This window comes from Nerophis lumbriciformis, linkage group LG26 (genome assembly GCF_033978685.3).
Source record: "Nerophis lumbriciformis linkage group LG26, RoL_Nlum_v2.1, whole genome shotgun sequence".
In the NCBI taxonomy this organism is placed as follows: Eukaryota; Metazoa; Chordata; class Actinopteri; order Syngnathiformes; family Syngnathidae; genus Nerophis; species Nerophis lumbriciformis.
The window spans coordinates 811,351-826,571 of record NC_084573.2 but is presented as its reverse complement, the minus strand read 5'-3'; the positions used below and the strand labels follow the sequence as shown (position 1 = coordinate 826,571).

The following is a 15,221-nucleotide window of genomic DNA, read 5'->3' as shown; positions in this document are numbered from 1 at the left end:
CTCAAATATGTTTCACAAACTCAAATATTTTTTTCACAAACTCAAAAAATGTTTCAAAAACTAAAAAAAAGGTTTCACAAACTAAAATTTGTTTCACAAACTCAAAAAAATGTTTCTCAAACTAAAATATGTTTCACAAACAAAAAAATATGTTTCACAAACTCAAATAAATGTTTCACAAACAAAATATTGTTTTAAAAACTCAAAAAAATGTTTCACAAACTCATAAAAAATGTTCAAACTCAAAAAAATGTTTCACAAACTAAAATATGTTGCACAAACTCAAAATGTTTTTTTCAAAACTCAAAAAAAATGTTTCACAAACTAAAATGTTTCAATGACTCAAAAAATGTTTCAATAACTCAAAAAAATGTTTCACAAACTCAAAAAGATGTTTTCAAAATTCCAAAAAAATGTTTCAAACTAAAATATTTTTCACAAACTCAAAAAAATGTTTCACAAACAAAATATTGTTTTAAAAACTAGAACAAATGTTTCAAACTCAAAAAAATGTTTCACAAACTCAAAATGTTTTTTTCAAAACTGAAAAAAAATGTTTCACAAACTAAAATATGTTTCAATAACTAAACAAATGTTGTACAAACTCAAAAAAATGTTTACAAAACTCAAAAAAAATGTTTCAAACTAAAATATGTTTCACAAACTCAAAAACAAAATGTTTCACAAACTAGAACAAAAGTTTTCCAAACACACTAAAGGATTTGCATGTAGAAAAAGTGAATATTTTAGAATCTAATAAAAGAGCAAAGAGGTGAAAAGTAATTCTTTAAAACTGTCGTTGTTGAATCAAAAGCAATGTTGTGAATTCTGGACCAATTGTGTGTTTGTCATATCAGAAAACAACTTTTCTATGACAAAAAGGTACTAAAGTAAAAAACAACAACTTATAATTGCGGGATGGATCTGAAGTTGATCTGGAGACTTTGGTGTTGAAAGTAAAAAATACAAATAAAATACTTATTTTGATCACTTTTATGAGTGGGGGTCTTTTGGATCCCCAATAATTGTATTGGGGACTTTTTTAACTGTCATTACCCCAAAACATAATAATGAATTCAAATTTATGTTATGAAATTAAATATTTCACTTTTAATTTTTGAGGGGTTAATATTATATATGTTGGGTTTTTTCCCCCCATAAAAACATTAATAAAATGCACTTAAAACTTATTTATTTTGAAATATATTTAACATATTGACCTGAAGTTGATCCAGAGATTTACTAGACGCAATATAGGACTTCTTTTTTAAACACTTTTATGACTGAGACCCTTCAGACCAAACTTGAGAGGAGCCCTAAAGTAAAATATCGGTATTGGTCTTGATAATGTATGTCAGAATAATTGTATCCAAGTTATCACAAAACTTTGTGTTACATTGAGTTCAGCTCGCCCTGCCAGAGGACAAAAGCTGTCCTTGATCCTACCAAGCAGATGGCTTGTAAAACTCCACTCTGTACGATGGGAAGCGACATGAAGGTGTGGGTTTCTTTCTTCTATTGTAATCCACAGGAAGATTTTGTCTTGACCCAAGATCTACAAAGCGGCGAGGAAGCAGGACCCGACTCCCCTCCAGGCACCTTTTCTTTGAACTGTTTTGTAATCAAAGGCGATGGCTGTTTACGACCCCCCTCCCTTAGAAACAGCTGTTGCCATGTAATCAGGGAAAGTCCAAATAAAAGAGGAGGCGTACAATCTTTTGTCAGAGCGTGGGACGACACTGTGCAAGGGCACGGTGTCTACGCGTTTCTCCTCAATTGAGCTGAATTTAATTCTGTCTCTGTTTAATTCCTTGCTTCTTGTCTTGTTTAATAGATGTCATCAGTGTTTGAACCTAATAATTTACAGTATCAAAATGCTTGCTTCAATATTTCAGTGTGTAAAAAGTGTGGACACCTGTGGGTTTTGTTTACATTTGCACAATGTTGAATAAAATAGCAAAGTATAAAATCCAAACAAACAATTGGAATCATTCAGTAAAAAATTTATTTGTGGGCCATTTTCTGCCTTATAGTATCAACTTCACATCACATTGCAGACTCACAGCCGAAAAGTGGGATTAGGCATCAAATCTGAGACAATATATATCATGTTAGTATATTTATAATACATCTTTTTTACAAGACACATACGCATAAATGAAGTCATTTCTGACATTCCTTCAGTAGATTGCACACATTGTGTCACAGGAAGCAAATGAAGAGTTACTAATGATGTGGTTTGGAGTATTGAAGGCTGCCTTCAAATGTTCTGTGACTGACGCACATATAGTCCAGAAAGATTTAGGTTGATTAGAGTTTGAAGGAGTGACTAATAGACGAGAGCATGTTTAGTAGAGTCCTGTGATCACTTCTGTGTCATAAAGTGCAGCATCAATCATCTCAAATGTCCAACTCTTTTCTTTCACAACACTGGAAAGTCATTGGGACTGAATGTGTGTTTCTGCAATCACCTGGCAACTGGAGAACAAAGTCATTCCTGTTTGTCTGGACACCTCTACTCCATTTTGGATCTTTCCATCTTTGTTTTCAGGATCTCCTGCAAGACAAACGTGGTTGCTGAGTAGAAAGAAGTAAGCAGGGAATGTGAGTGAAGGTCCGTTACCTCTTCCTCATCCAGCATGGCAGGCAGGGCGCTGTGGAGAGAGACCGTGGCAAAGGATTAAACGGAGGCAAACACTGAAGTAGCAAGAAATGCATACAAGCATGTTGTGTAAAAAGTACACAATCATTCATATGAACTCAGCTCCAAGTTGTGACAAACATTATACAGTACAAACACGTCCAATAATGCAATTAACCAAAATGACAAAATGTAACTTGTTTGCTTCCATTGACAAGTTAAGTAGATCAGTGTTTTTCAACCTTTTTTCAGCCAAGGCACATTTTTTTGCGGAGGCACACCACCAGCAGAAATCATTAAAAACATTGTTTCACAAACTAAAATATGTTTTAAAAACTCAAAAAAAATGTTTCACAAACTCAAATGTTTTTTTTTTCAAAACTCAAAAAAAACATTTCACAAACTAATATGTTTTACTAACTCAAAAAAATGTTTCACAAACAAAAAATTATTTTAAAAACTCAAAACAATGTTTCACAAACTTAAAATGTTTTTTTCAGAACTCAAAAAAAATGTTTCACAAACTAAAATATGTTTCAAAAACTCAAAAAAATGTTTCACAAACTCAAAAAAATTGTTTCACAAACTAAAATATGTTTTAAAAACTTAAGGAAATGTTTCACAAACTCAAATGTTTTTTTTTTCAAAACTCAAAAAAAAACATTTCACAAACTAATGTTTCACTAACTCAAAAAAATGTTTCACAAACAAAAAATTGTTTTAAAAACTCAAAACAATGTTTCACAAACTCAAAATGTTTTTTTCAGAACTCAAAAAAAAATGTTTCACAAACTAAAATATGTTTCAAAAACTCAAGGAAATGTTTCACGAACGCAATTTTTTTTTAAAAACTCAAAAAACATGTTTCACAAACTAATATGTTTCACTAACTCAAAAAAATGTTTCACAAACAAAAAATTATTTTAAAAACTCAAAACAATGTTTCACAAACTCAAAATGTTTTTTTCAGAACTCAAAAAAATGTTTCACAAACTCAAATAATTGTTTTACAAACTCAAAAAATTGTTTCACAAACTAAAATATGTTTTAAAAACTCAAGGAAATGTTTCACAAACTCAATTTTTTTTTGTCAAAACTCAAAAAACATGTTTCACAAACTAAAATATGTTTCACCAACTCAAAAAAATGTTTCACAAACAAAAAATTATTTTAAAAACTCAAAACAATGTTTCACAAACTCAAAATGTTTTTTTCAAAACTCAAAAAAAATGTTTCACAAACTAAAATATGTTTCAAAAACTCAAAAAAATGTTTCACAAACTCAAATAATTGTTTTACAAACTCAAAAAATTGTTTCACAAACTAAAATATGTTTTAAAAACTCAAGGAAATATTTCACAAACTCAATTTTTTTTTCAAAACTCAAAAAACATGTTTCACAAACTAAAATATGTTTCACCAACTCAAAAAAATGTTTCACAAACAAAAAATTATTTTAAAAACTCAAAATGTTTCACTAACTCAAAATGTTTTTTTTCAAAACTCAAAAAAAATGTTTCACAAACTAAAAAATGTTTCACAAACTCAAATAATTGTTTTACAAACTCAAAAAATTGTTTCACAAACTAAAATATGTTTTAAAAACTCAAGGAAATGTTTCACAAACTCATTTTTTTTCTCAAAACTCAAAAAACATGTTTCACAAACTAAAATATGTTTCACTAACTCAAAAAAATGTTTCACAAACAAAAAATTATTTTAAAAACTCAAAACAATGTTTCACAAACTCAAAATGTTTTTTTCAAAACTCAAAAAAATGTTTCACAAACTAAAATATGTTTCAAAAACTCAAAAAAATGTTTCACAAACTCAAATAATTGTTTTACAAACTTAAAAAATTGTTTCACAAACTAAAATATGTTTTAAAAACTCAAGGAAATGTTTCACAAACTCAATTTTTTTTTTCAAAACTCAAAAAACATGTTTCACAAACTAAAATATGTTTCACCAACTCAAAAAAATGTTTCACAAACTCAAAATGTTTTTTTTTCAAAACTCAAAAAAATGTTTCACAAACTAAAATATGTTTCACCAACTCAAAAAAATGTTTCACAAACTCAAAATGGTTTTTTTTCAAAACTCAAAAAAATGTTTCACAAACTAAAATATGTTTCAAAAACTCAAAAAAATGTTTCACAAACTCAAATAATTGTTTTACAAACTTAAAAAATTGTTTCACAAACTAAAATATGTTTTAAAAACTCAAGGAAATATTTCACAAACTCAATTTTTTTTTCAAAACTCAAAAAACATGTTTCACAAACTAAAATATGTTTCACCAACTCAAAAAAATGTTTCACAAACAAAAAATTATTTTAAAAACTCAAAATGTTTCACAAACTCAAAATGTTTTTTTTCAAAACTCAAAAAAAATGTTTCACAAACTAAAAAATGTTTCACAAACTCAAATAATTGTTTTACAAACTCAAAAAACTCAAAAAAATGTTTCACAAACTCAAATAATTGTTTTACAAACTCAAAAAATTGTTTCACAAACTAAAATATGTTTTAAAAACAAACTCAATTTTTTTTTTTCAAAACTTGAAAAACATGTTTCACAAACTAAAATATGTTTCACCAACTCAAAAAAATGTTTCACAAACAAAAAATTATTTAGGGGTGGCATGGCGTAGTGGGTAGAGCAACCGTGCCAGAAAGCTGAGGGTTGCAGGTTCGCTCCCCGCCTCTTACCATCCAAAAAATGTCTGCCGTTGTGTCCTTGGGCGGGACACTTCACCCTTTGCCCCCGGTGCCACTCACACCGGTGAACTGAATGATGAATGACAGGTGGTGGTCGGAGGGGCCGTTGGCGCAAATTGCAGCCACGCTTCCGTCAGTCTACCCCAGGGCAGCTGTGGCTATGAAAGTAGCTTACCACCACCAGGTGTGAATGATTGATGGCTTCTACATGTAAAGCGATTTTGGGTACTTAGAAAAGCGCTATATAAATCCCAGGTATTATTATTATTATTTAAAAAAAATCAAAACAATGTTTCACAAACTAAAATATGTTTTCAAAACTCAAGGACATTTTTCACAAACTCAAATGTTTTTTTTTTTAAAACTCCAAAAAAATGTCCCTTGTCCTAGAGTAGTGTTTTTCAACCTTTTTTGAGTCAAGGCACATTTTTTGCGTTGAAAAAAAGCGTAGGCAAACCACCAGCAGAAATCATTAAAAAACTAAACTCAGTTGACAGTAAAAAGTGGTTGTTGGATATGACTTTAAAGCATAACCAAGCATGCATCACTATAGCTCTTGTCTCAAAGTAGGTGTACTGTCACCACCTGTCACATCACACCATGACTTATTTGGACTTTTTTGTGTTTTACTTCTTGTCTTGCGCTCCTATTTTGGTGGCTTTTTCTCTTTTTTCTGTATTTTCCTTTAGCAGTTTCAAGTCTTCCTTTGAGCGATATTTCCCACATCTACTTTGTTTTAGCAATCAAGAATATTTCACTTGTTTTTATCCTTCTTTGTGGGGACATTGTTGATTGTCATGTCATGTTCGGATGTACTTTGTTGACGAAGTCTTTGCTCCACAGTAAGTCTTTGCTGTCGTCCAGCATTCTGTTTTTGTTTACTTTGCAGCCAGTTTAGTTTTAGTTTGGTTCTGCATAGCCTTCCCTAAGCTTCAATGCCTTTTCTTAGGGGCACTCACCTTTTGTTTATTTTTGGTTTAAGCATTAGATACCTTTTTACCTGCACACTGCCTCCCGCTGTTTCCCACATCTACAAAGCAATTAGCTACCTGCTGCCACCTACTGATATGGAAGAGTATTACACGGTTACTCAACAACAACACATCAGTTGCAGATTATAAATTAAAAGTATTTTTAAGCCAAATAGGTGAAATGAGATCATCTCCCACGGCACACCAGACTGTATCTCAGTGGTTGAAAAACAATGAAGTAGACAACCAAAATAATGGAGCAAAAAATACATGGAACCATGTTGTATAAAAAGTCCAAATCATTCACATGAACTCAGCTCTATGTTGTGCAAAAGGTTACATATGACCTTCACACTGCAAACAAGTCCAAAAAGTGCAAACTCATTTCCTTTTTGCATACTTTGCAGCAGGATTTGGTCCAGGTTTTATCCAAAGTTAGTATTTGTCATTTTCCATTCAATGTTCATTAAAAGGACAACGTGATGCACCACTGTCCTCTTGGGGGCGACACAACATGACAACCACCTAATGTAAGGGCGCGTGCAAAGCCAACAGATCAAGCCTGTAGCTTTCATTTTTAAGTTAACTTATTTTATTTTTTTTCCCATTTTATAATTAGCCTAGAGTCAGAGTGCCGAGAAATATGATGATTTCCAAGCATTTCACCCGAAATTCAAGCATTTTTCAAACCTTGACAACACAGCATTAAAATCCGAGCTTTTTCAAGGTTTTTACGCACTTGTACGAACTTTGTTTTTAGATGTTAAAGTGATTTGTTTTTGGAAATGTCAGACTTACACGTCAGCAACGGTTGTGGGAATGTTCTCCTCCACCCATTTTAGATCTTCATCCTGGTTTGAAGAGACAGAAAGGTGTAAAGGAAGGAGAGTCCACATTTGGCTATTTGTAAAAAGCACTGGAGCTAAAGCCATCACACAGACCTCCTACTGAAAGACTATGGCAGGACGCCATGGGTGGATCTACACCTAACATCCACTGTAATGATACCAAGTACAAGAGCATATCTAGTCCATACTACTATGATTACATCAATATCACTCATTATACTATACATATATATATATATATATATATATATATATATATTGTTGCGTTTCGGACCAGTTGTTCCTCCCAGGGAATTCAAGTCACAAGTCGCTCCCAAGCTCTTTACGACACTTAAAGCTGAGTTGAAAAACCACCAGAGACAGAATAGGTATTTTGAAATATATTTGCAAAGCTTTGCAGATATACATTCAGACCAGTCCAGCATAGAACATTCAAAATGCGCCCCTAAGATCGTCTGCCCTCCCGACCAACACCCGCTCCCCTCTTCAATCTCTCTCTAGTCAAAACACATTCCAAAGTTTCAAGGTTAACACACACAGTTTACTTGCAGACAAACAGAAAGAGAAGAAATGGAAAAACACGAGCTGTTTTCAAATAGGACTATGAAATAAAAGAAGTAACACTTAAATTCGGATATATGTAAATATATATATATATATATATATACACTATACTCAGTGGTCTAGTGGTTAAGAGTGTCCGCCCTGAGACGGGTAGGTTGTGAGTTCAAACCCCGGCCGAGTCATACCAAAGACTATAAAAATGGGAGCCATTACCTCCCTGCTTGGCACTCCGCATCAAGGGTTGGAATTGGGGGTTAAATCACCAAAAATGATTCCTGGGCGCGGCCACTGCTGCTGCCCACTGCTCCCCTCACCTCCCAGGGGGTGATCAAGGGTGTTGAGTCAAATGCAGAGGACACATTTCACCACACCTAGTGTGTGTGTGACAATCATTGCTACTTTAACTTAACTATATTTTTTAGCATCACAACATCATCTTTCGTTTAAAAAAAATTCATATTATGTTTATAAAGTCAGTAAATATGTCCCTGGACTTTGAATATGACCAATGTATGATCCTGTAACTACTTGGTATCACATCCATACCTAAATGTGTGGTATCATCCAAAACTAATGTCAAGTATCAAAGAAGAGAAGAATAAGTGATTATTACATTTGAACAGAAGTGTAGATAGAACATGTTAAAACAGAAAATAAGCAGATATTAACAGTAAATGAACAAGTAGATGAATAATAAATTTTTACAGTTTGTCCTTCACAATGTGTAGAAAATAATAGGTGTATAAATGACACAATATGTTACTGCATAGACTAATTAGGAGTCTTTGTTTGTTTACTTACTACTAAAAGACAAGTTGTCACTATTTTATTGAAGGACTAAATGACAATAATAAACATATGTTTCATGTTCACTAACATTTTTGACATTTTTTGTGCTCCCCTTTATTTAGAAAAGTACCGAAATACATTTTGGTACCGGTACTAAAATATTAGTATCGGGACAACACTAGTAAGGAAGTTATGACAGTTTTCATTTTTCACCACAGGGGGGCGGTACTGGCGCCACTGCAGTGATGCTGTGGCATCCCACCCAACACCCTGACCCACCCTCAAACATTCCAGAAGCATGTGTAAAGGAAGTTATCATTTTTCACCACAAGGGGGCGAATGGATTGTGTAAACTAACATCAAGGCATGATCAGACCAACCTTAAAGCTTCATGTCAGTTTGGAAGAAGATCTGATCATTAAAAGTGCAGCCATGACACTTTGATCCGTAATGGCGTGATTTCACGGCCAGGCTCCGCCCACTTTGAATGGCAATGAACAGGTACTGACGCATGTAGCACTTCAGGGTGTCATCAACATCATTTCTCCCAATTAGGATCAAGATGTGAACTTGTGAAACAGAGTTATTAATGTTTTGTGTTTGGTGGAGAATGATCGGAGCTAGGTTTGGCGCCATACCACACCCACATCTTATGACGTAGGAAAAATGTGTTCGCAATTTATCATCACCTATATCTTTGGGACCCCAAATATATGACATTATTTACCACACCTGACATGCCTGCAAAATGTGAGGACTTTTGGCCCGTGTTAAAGGCCTGGAGAAGGCGTCCAAACGTTTAGAATCATGGAGTTGAAAAGTGTAGGTGAGGAGAGAGAAAGGTGAATAAAGAGTAATTACCTCCTTGCTCAGCAGCTTCTGGGATCCGTTTGCATCTGGCTTGGACCCTCTCATCTTCATGCCCTCTGTCAAAGGTCAAACAGGATGCACATGAACACACATGGCTACACATCTGGGAGTGAACAACACAACATGTGGCTACACTAGAGATGCGCGGTTTGCGGACACAACCGCGGAGTCCGCGGATAATCCGCGGGTCGGGCGGGTGACATGACGAAAAAAATAGATTGTAAATAGATTCGGGCGGTTGGCAGTTGAACCAATTCGGAAATATATATACATAGTACAACGTATAGATTTTATCGGTCCTTTAGGTGGAGCTGATGGTGCATCACCGAAAAAGAAAAGGATTGACTTCACAGAATGGGAGGAGGATATACACCTGTGCTTGTTGATGAAGTAGAGGATTATTCCTCTACAAACTTCCATCTCGACGGATCAGCAGAGGAAAATCTACTTTCCTTTTGGGGGAAACAAGGACAATCATTCCCACGACTACAACACCTTGCCAAGAGAATCCTATGCGTCCCAGCAACAAGTGGCGCAAGTGAGCGCTCCTTCAGCGCAGCAGGGCGCATTTTAGAGGCCAGGCGCTCTCGCATGAATCCTGGCACTGTAGATGCCATTTTATTCCTGCATAGTGCTAACAAAAAAAAAAGTAAGTAGACATACGGTTGGATATGTTAAAGGAATTAGTCTACGTTACCTATAGGCTATACCAAATAAGCCCATGTCTAACCTACATTGAGTTCGGTCAGCTAAATAATTGTGATGGTTACGTGTTGTTTGGGCGCACTACAATGCAAAGGAATTAAGGCAATTGCGTTGTTTATTGTGTTTTTTTTCTATTGGAGATATACTACTATGTGTGAATAATTATTTGGCTTCGCTTTCAAGTGAAGCGCATCTCCGATTGGCGACAATGTAAGGATATTTAGCCTGCTTTGTTTGTCTATTTTCATTATAATTCAAGTTTGATGATAAAGTGCAGTCTGATGGCTTTGATTTCTCCCCTTCAGCTATTTGCCTTGGCCAATAAGTTGCAGGTCATTTATTATTATTATTTATTTAATTTATTTTTGTTTAAATAGAGATGACATACATATGTTATTGTATAATTTAAGTTTGTGCGCGTGATTGACAGCCTAAGGCTTATGAGGCACATTTTTTATTTATTTTTTTATTTCAACTTAAAAACGTATGAGCCTATGCCTATACCTAGAACATAGGCTATGTGTTCATCTTTATTTTCCTGCCTGTCGTTGACAATGGAGATTGTCTGATATTTTGTCATGGCTGCAGATCAATCAATAAAGGTTCATCTTTGTCGCGAAATTGTTCACTGTTTCACTGTGCACCCCGCCCTCGTCCCTATTTGAGCATTATAACGTTAACAAGTTAATATTCATTGAAATAAATTCAGAAAATTTTTTTTACCTAACAAAAATATAGGCCTAGTCTTTCTAAAACATTTTTTTAACTTCTTAAAAGCATCGTTCTGCTTTCTGCAACTGCGCACACAAAGTGTGAGGAACGCACTCCTGATCTGAGGGCATTGGCAACAATAGTCAACACTTTCTTAATGGAAATGACAATAATACTATAATAATGATAAATAATATTATCACGCAATATCTCTTAGCCACTAACGCGTGGCCAAGAGATATTAATGCGTGGCACGCATTGAATGTCTCTGCTGCATTGGATCAGTCTCCTTTCTTTAACAGGCAAAAGCTTTATAACCTCACTAATGCCTTGCATCGTCTATATTAGATATATAACAACGGGCGGGTGCGGGCGGGTGTGGTTTTGATAAAATGTTGGTTGGGTGGATGGCGGATGGATGACGACTTTTGTGATGCGGTTGCGGATGAAATAATTGCCTATCCGCGCATCTCTAGGCTACACATTTGGGAGTGAACAACACAACACATGGCTACATACTGTATCTGGAAGTGAACAACACAACACATGGCTACACATCTGGGAGTGAACAACACAACACGTGGCTACACATCTGGGAGTAAACAACACATGGCTACACATGTGGGAGTGAACAACACAACACATGGCTACATACTGTATGTGGAAGTGAACAACACAACACATGGCTACATACTGTATCTGGAAGTGAACAACACAACACATAGCTACACATCTGGGAGTGAACAACACAACACGTGGCTACACATCTGGGAGTAAACAACACATGGCTACACATGTGGGAGTGAACAACACAACACATGGCTACATACTGTATCTGGAAGTGAACAACACAACACATGGCTACACATCTGGAAGTGAACAACACAACACATGGCTACACATGTGGAAGTGAACAACACAACACCACAGAGGACGACAAGCTTTGATGTTGTGGGCTCCTGGAGCACATTGTTGGCCCTCCAGGCAAGTGACACCACCTCCACACAGAGACTCGGGTATTCACTTTTGATGAGTCTTAGCTATCATTTAGGATTCAGAATGAGGCCAAATGTGTCAAAGTGACTTTCTATTGGATTTGTGTTCAACTTCAAGAAGGAAGTGACACAAGGAAGAGATATTATAAATGGTCAATAAAAAGAGAATCCTTTTCAACTTATATTCAATTGAATAGACTGCAAAGACAAGATATTTCATGTTCACACTGACAAACTTTCTTCTTTTTTGCAAATAATCATGAACTTAGAATTTAACATTGCAAAAAAGGCATTTTTACCAGTGTGTTACATGGCCTTTCCTTTTAACAACACTCAGTAAAGGTTTGGGAACTGAGGAGACACATTTTGGAAGAGGAATTCTTTCCCATTCTTGCTTGATGTACAGCTTAAGTTGTTCAACAGTCTCCCTTCTCATATTTTAGCCTTCACACATTTTCAATGTCTGGACTACAGGCAGGCCAGTCGAGCATTAATGGTGCCTTCACAGATGTGTAAGTCACTAATACACCCCCATACCATCACACACTAATCACTAATACACCCCCATACCATCACACACTAATCACTAATACACCCCCATACCATCACACACTAATCACTAATACACCCCCATACCATCACACACTAATCACTAATACACCCCCATACCATCACACACTAATCACTAATACACCTCCATACCATCACACCTGCTGCCTTTTACACTTTCACCCTAGAACAATCCCCATGCTTCTTTTCCTCTTTGGTCACCGGTTTCCAAAAACAATCTGAAATGTGGACTCGTCAGACCACAGAACACTTTTCCCACTTTGCATCAGTCCATCTTAGATGAGCTCGGGCCCAGCCAAGCGTTTCTGGGTGTTGTTGATAAATGGCTTTGGCTTTGCATAGTAGAGTTTTAACTTGCACTTACAGATGTAGCGACCGACTGTAGTTACTGACAGTGGTTTTCTGAAGTGTTCCTGAGCCCATGTGGTGATACCCTTTACACACTGATGTGGCTTTTTGATGCCTGAGGGATCCAAGGTGTGTAATATCATGGCTTACGTGCAGTGATTTCTCCACATTCTTTAAACCTTTTGATGATATTACGGAGCGTAGATGGTGAAATCCCGAAATTCCTTGTTGAGAAATGTTGTTCTTAAACAATTTGCTCACGCATTTGTTGACAAAGTGGTGACCCTCGCCCCCGTCCTTGTTTGTGAATGACTGAGCATTTCATGGAAGCTGCTTTTATACCCAATCATGGCACCCACCTGTTCCCAATTAGCCTGTTCACCTGTGGGATGTTCCAAATAAGTCTTTGATGAGCATTCCTCAACTTTATCACTCTTTTTTGCCACTTGTGCCAGCTTTTTTGAAACATGTTGCAGGCATCAAATTCCAAATGAGCTAATATTTGCAAAAAATAGCAAAGTTTCTCAGTGTGAACATGAAATATCTTGTCTTTGCAGTCTATTCAATTGAATATACAGTGGGGCAAAAAAGTATTTAGTCAGCCACCAATTGTGCAAGTTCTCCCACTTAAAATGATGACAGAGGTCTGTAATTTTCATCATAGGTACACTTCAACTGTGAGAGACAGAATGTGAAAAAAAAATCCAGGAATTCATATTGTAGGATTTTTAAATAATTTATTTGTAAATTATGGTGGAAAATAAGTATTTGGTCAATAACAAAAATTCAACTCAATACTTTGTAATATAACCTTTGTTGGCAATAACTGAGGTCAAACGATTACTATAGGTATTTACCAGGTTTGCACACACAGTAGCTGGTATTTTGGCCCATTCCTCCATGCAGATCTTCTCGAGAGCAGTGATGTTTTGGGGCTGTCGCCGAGCAACACGGACTTTCAACTCCCTCCACAGATTTTCTATGGGGTTGAGGTCTGGAGACTGGCTAGGCCACTCCAGGACTTTCAAATGCTTCTTACGGAGCCACTTCTTTGTTGCCCGGGCGGTGTGTTTGGGATCATTGTCATGCTGGAAGACCCAGCCACGTTTCATCTTCAAAGCTCTCACTGATGGAAGGAGGTTTTGGCTGAAAATCTCACGATACATGGCCCCATTCATTCTTTCCTTAACACGGATCAGTCGGCCTGTCCCCTTAGCAGAAAAACAACCCCAAAGCAGGATGTTTCCACCCCCAAGCTTCACAGTAGGTATGGTGTTCTTGGGATGCAACTCAGTATTCTTCTTCCTCCAAACACGACGAGTTGAGTTTATACCAAAAAGTTCTATTTTGGTTTCATCTGACCACATGACATTCTCCCAAGCCTTTGCTGTATCATCCATGTGCTCTCTGGCAAACTTCAGTCTGGTGCAGGTCTACAATTTTTTTCCTGGTGTCCTTCGACAGCTCTTTGGTCTTGGCCATAGTGGAGTTTGACTGTTTGAGGCTGTGGACAGGTGTCTTTTATACAGATAACGAGTTCAAACAGGTGCCATTAATACAGGTAACGAGTGGAGGACAGAAGAGCTTCTTAAAGAAGAAGTTACAGGTCTGTGAGAGCCAGAGATCTTCCTTGTTTGAAGTGACCAAATACTTATTTTCCACCATAATTTACAAATAAATTCTTTAAAATTCCTACAATGTGAATTCCTGGATTTTTTTTCACATTCTGTCTCTCACAGTTGAAGTGTACCTATGATGAAAATTACAGACCTCTGTCATCATTTTAAGTGGGAGAACTTGCACAATTGGTGGCTGACTAAATACTTTTTTGCCCCACTGTAAGTTGAAAAGGATTTGTTGCATTCTCTTTTTATTTACACAAGGTGACAACTTCACTGCTTGTGTATATTGGTGTGACTTCTTGACAGGGGCACGACACTGTCAACTGTTCATGAATTCTGCCAAGCGGCCACAAAAAGGGGAACATGAACAATTGCAAGATATTCCGTTGACGGGTGTTACCATGTCTTACATACCAAATGCTTCATTCAACATGGGCTCCTTGGCGTCATCCTCTTCGTCGTCCTCGTCGATCAGAGGCGAGTGGGAGAACCTGAGAGGAAGCACAAAGCCAAGGCTGTGACATCACCCATCTACTGTACGAGGAGGGACAGTGGAAAGGGACCTCTGGCTGTTGGCGGAGGGCCGCAGCAGCACCATGATGACCAGAAGGATGGTGGAGAAGAGGAGACGCCAGAAGGCGTCGTCCACCCACAAGTCCCTCCAACTCTGTGGACAGAAGGAGGGGACAGGATATTAGTGCATGCATGGATTGATGCTCACAATAAACACACCTTCTGGCAGTCCACCAGCTTGAAGACTTTGGTGGTCCATATGATGAATATGATGGATGCTGCGGACACATTTAGACACACTCATCAGCCACTTGATGCAGTCGCATCACAAATGTTGCCTTAAACCAGTCATT

The 15,221-nt window shown here is 36.5% G+C and overlaps 1 protein-coding gene across 1 annotated transcript in view; it reads right to left on the bottom strand.

Annotated features, from left to right (window-relative positions):
* Nucleotides 1-1,982: 1,982 nt before the first annotated feature.
* LOC133624090 (transmembrane protein 87A-like) overlaps nucleotides 1,983-15,221 on the bottom strand; it is a 46,895-nt gene continuing 33,656 nt past the window's right edge. Inside the window, exons 13-19 of the mRNA XM_072916157.1 lie at nucleotides 15,088-15,146; nucleotides 14,919-15,022; nucleotides 14,770-14,846; nucleotides 9,396-9,460; nucleotides 7,132-7,184; nucleotides 2,624-2,654; nucleotides 1,983-2,557 (exon numbers count right to left, since the gene is read on the bottom strand). Coding sequence (XP_072772258.1) covers nucleotides 2,516-2,557; nucleotides 2,624-2,654; nucleotides 7,132-7,184; nucleotides 9,396-9,460; nucleotides 14,770-14,846; nucleotides 14,919-15,022; nucleotides 15,088-15,146 — 431 coding nt within the window. The 3' untranslated portion in view covers nucleotides 1,983-2,515. The remainder of the gene's footprint in view (nucleotides 2,558-2,623; nucleotides 2,655-7,131; nucleotides 7,185-9,395; nucleotides 9,461-14,769; nucleotides 14,847-14,918; nucleotides 15,023-15,087; nucleotides 15,147-15,221) is intronic.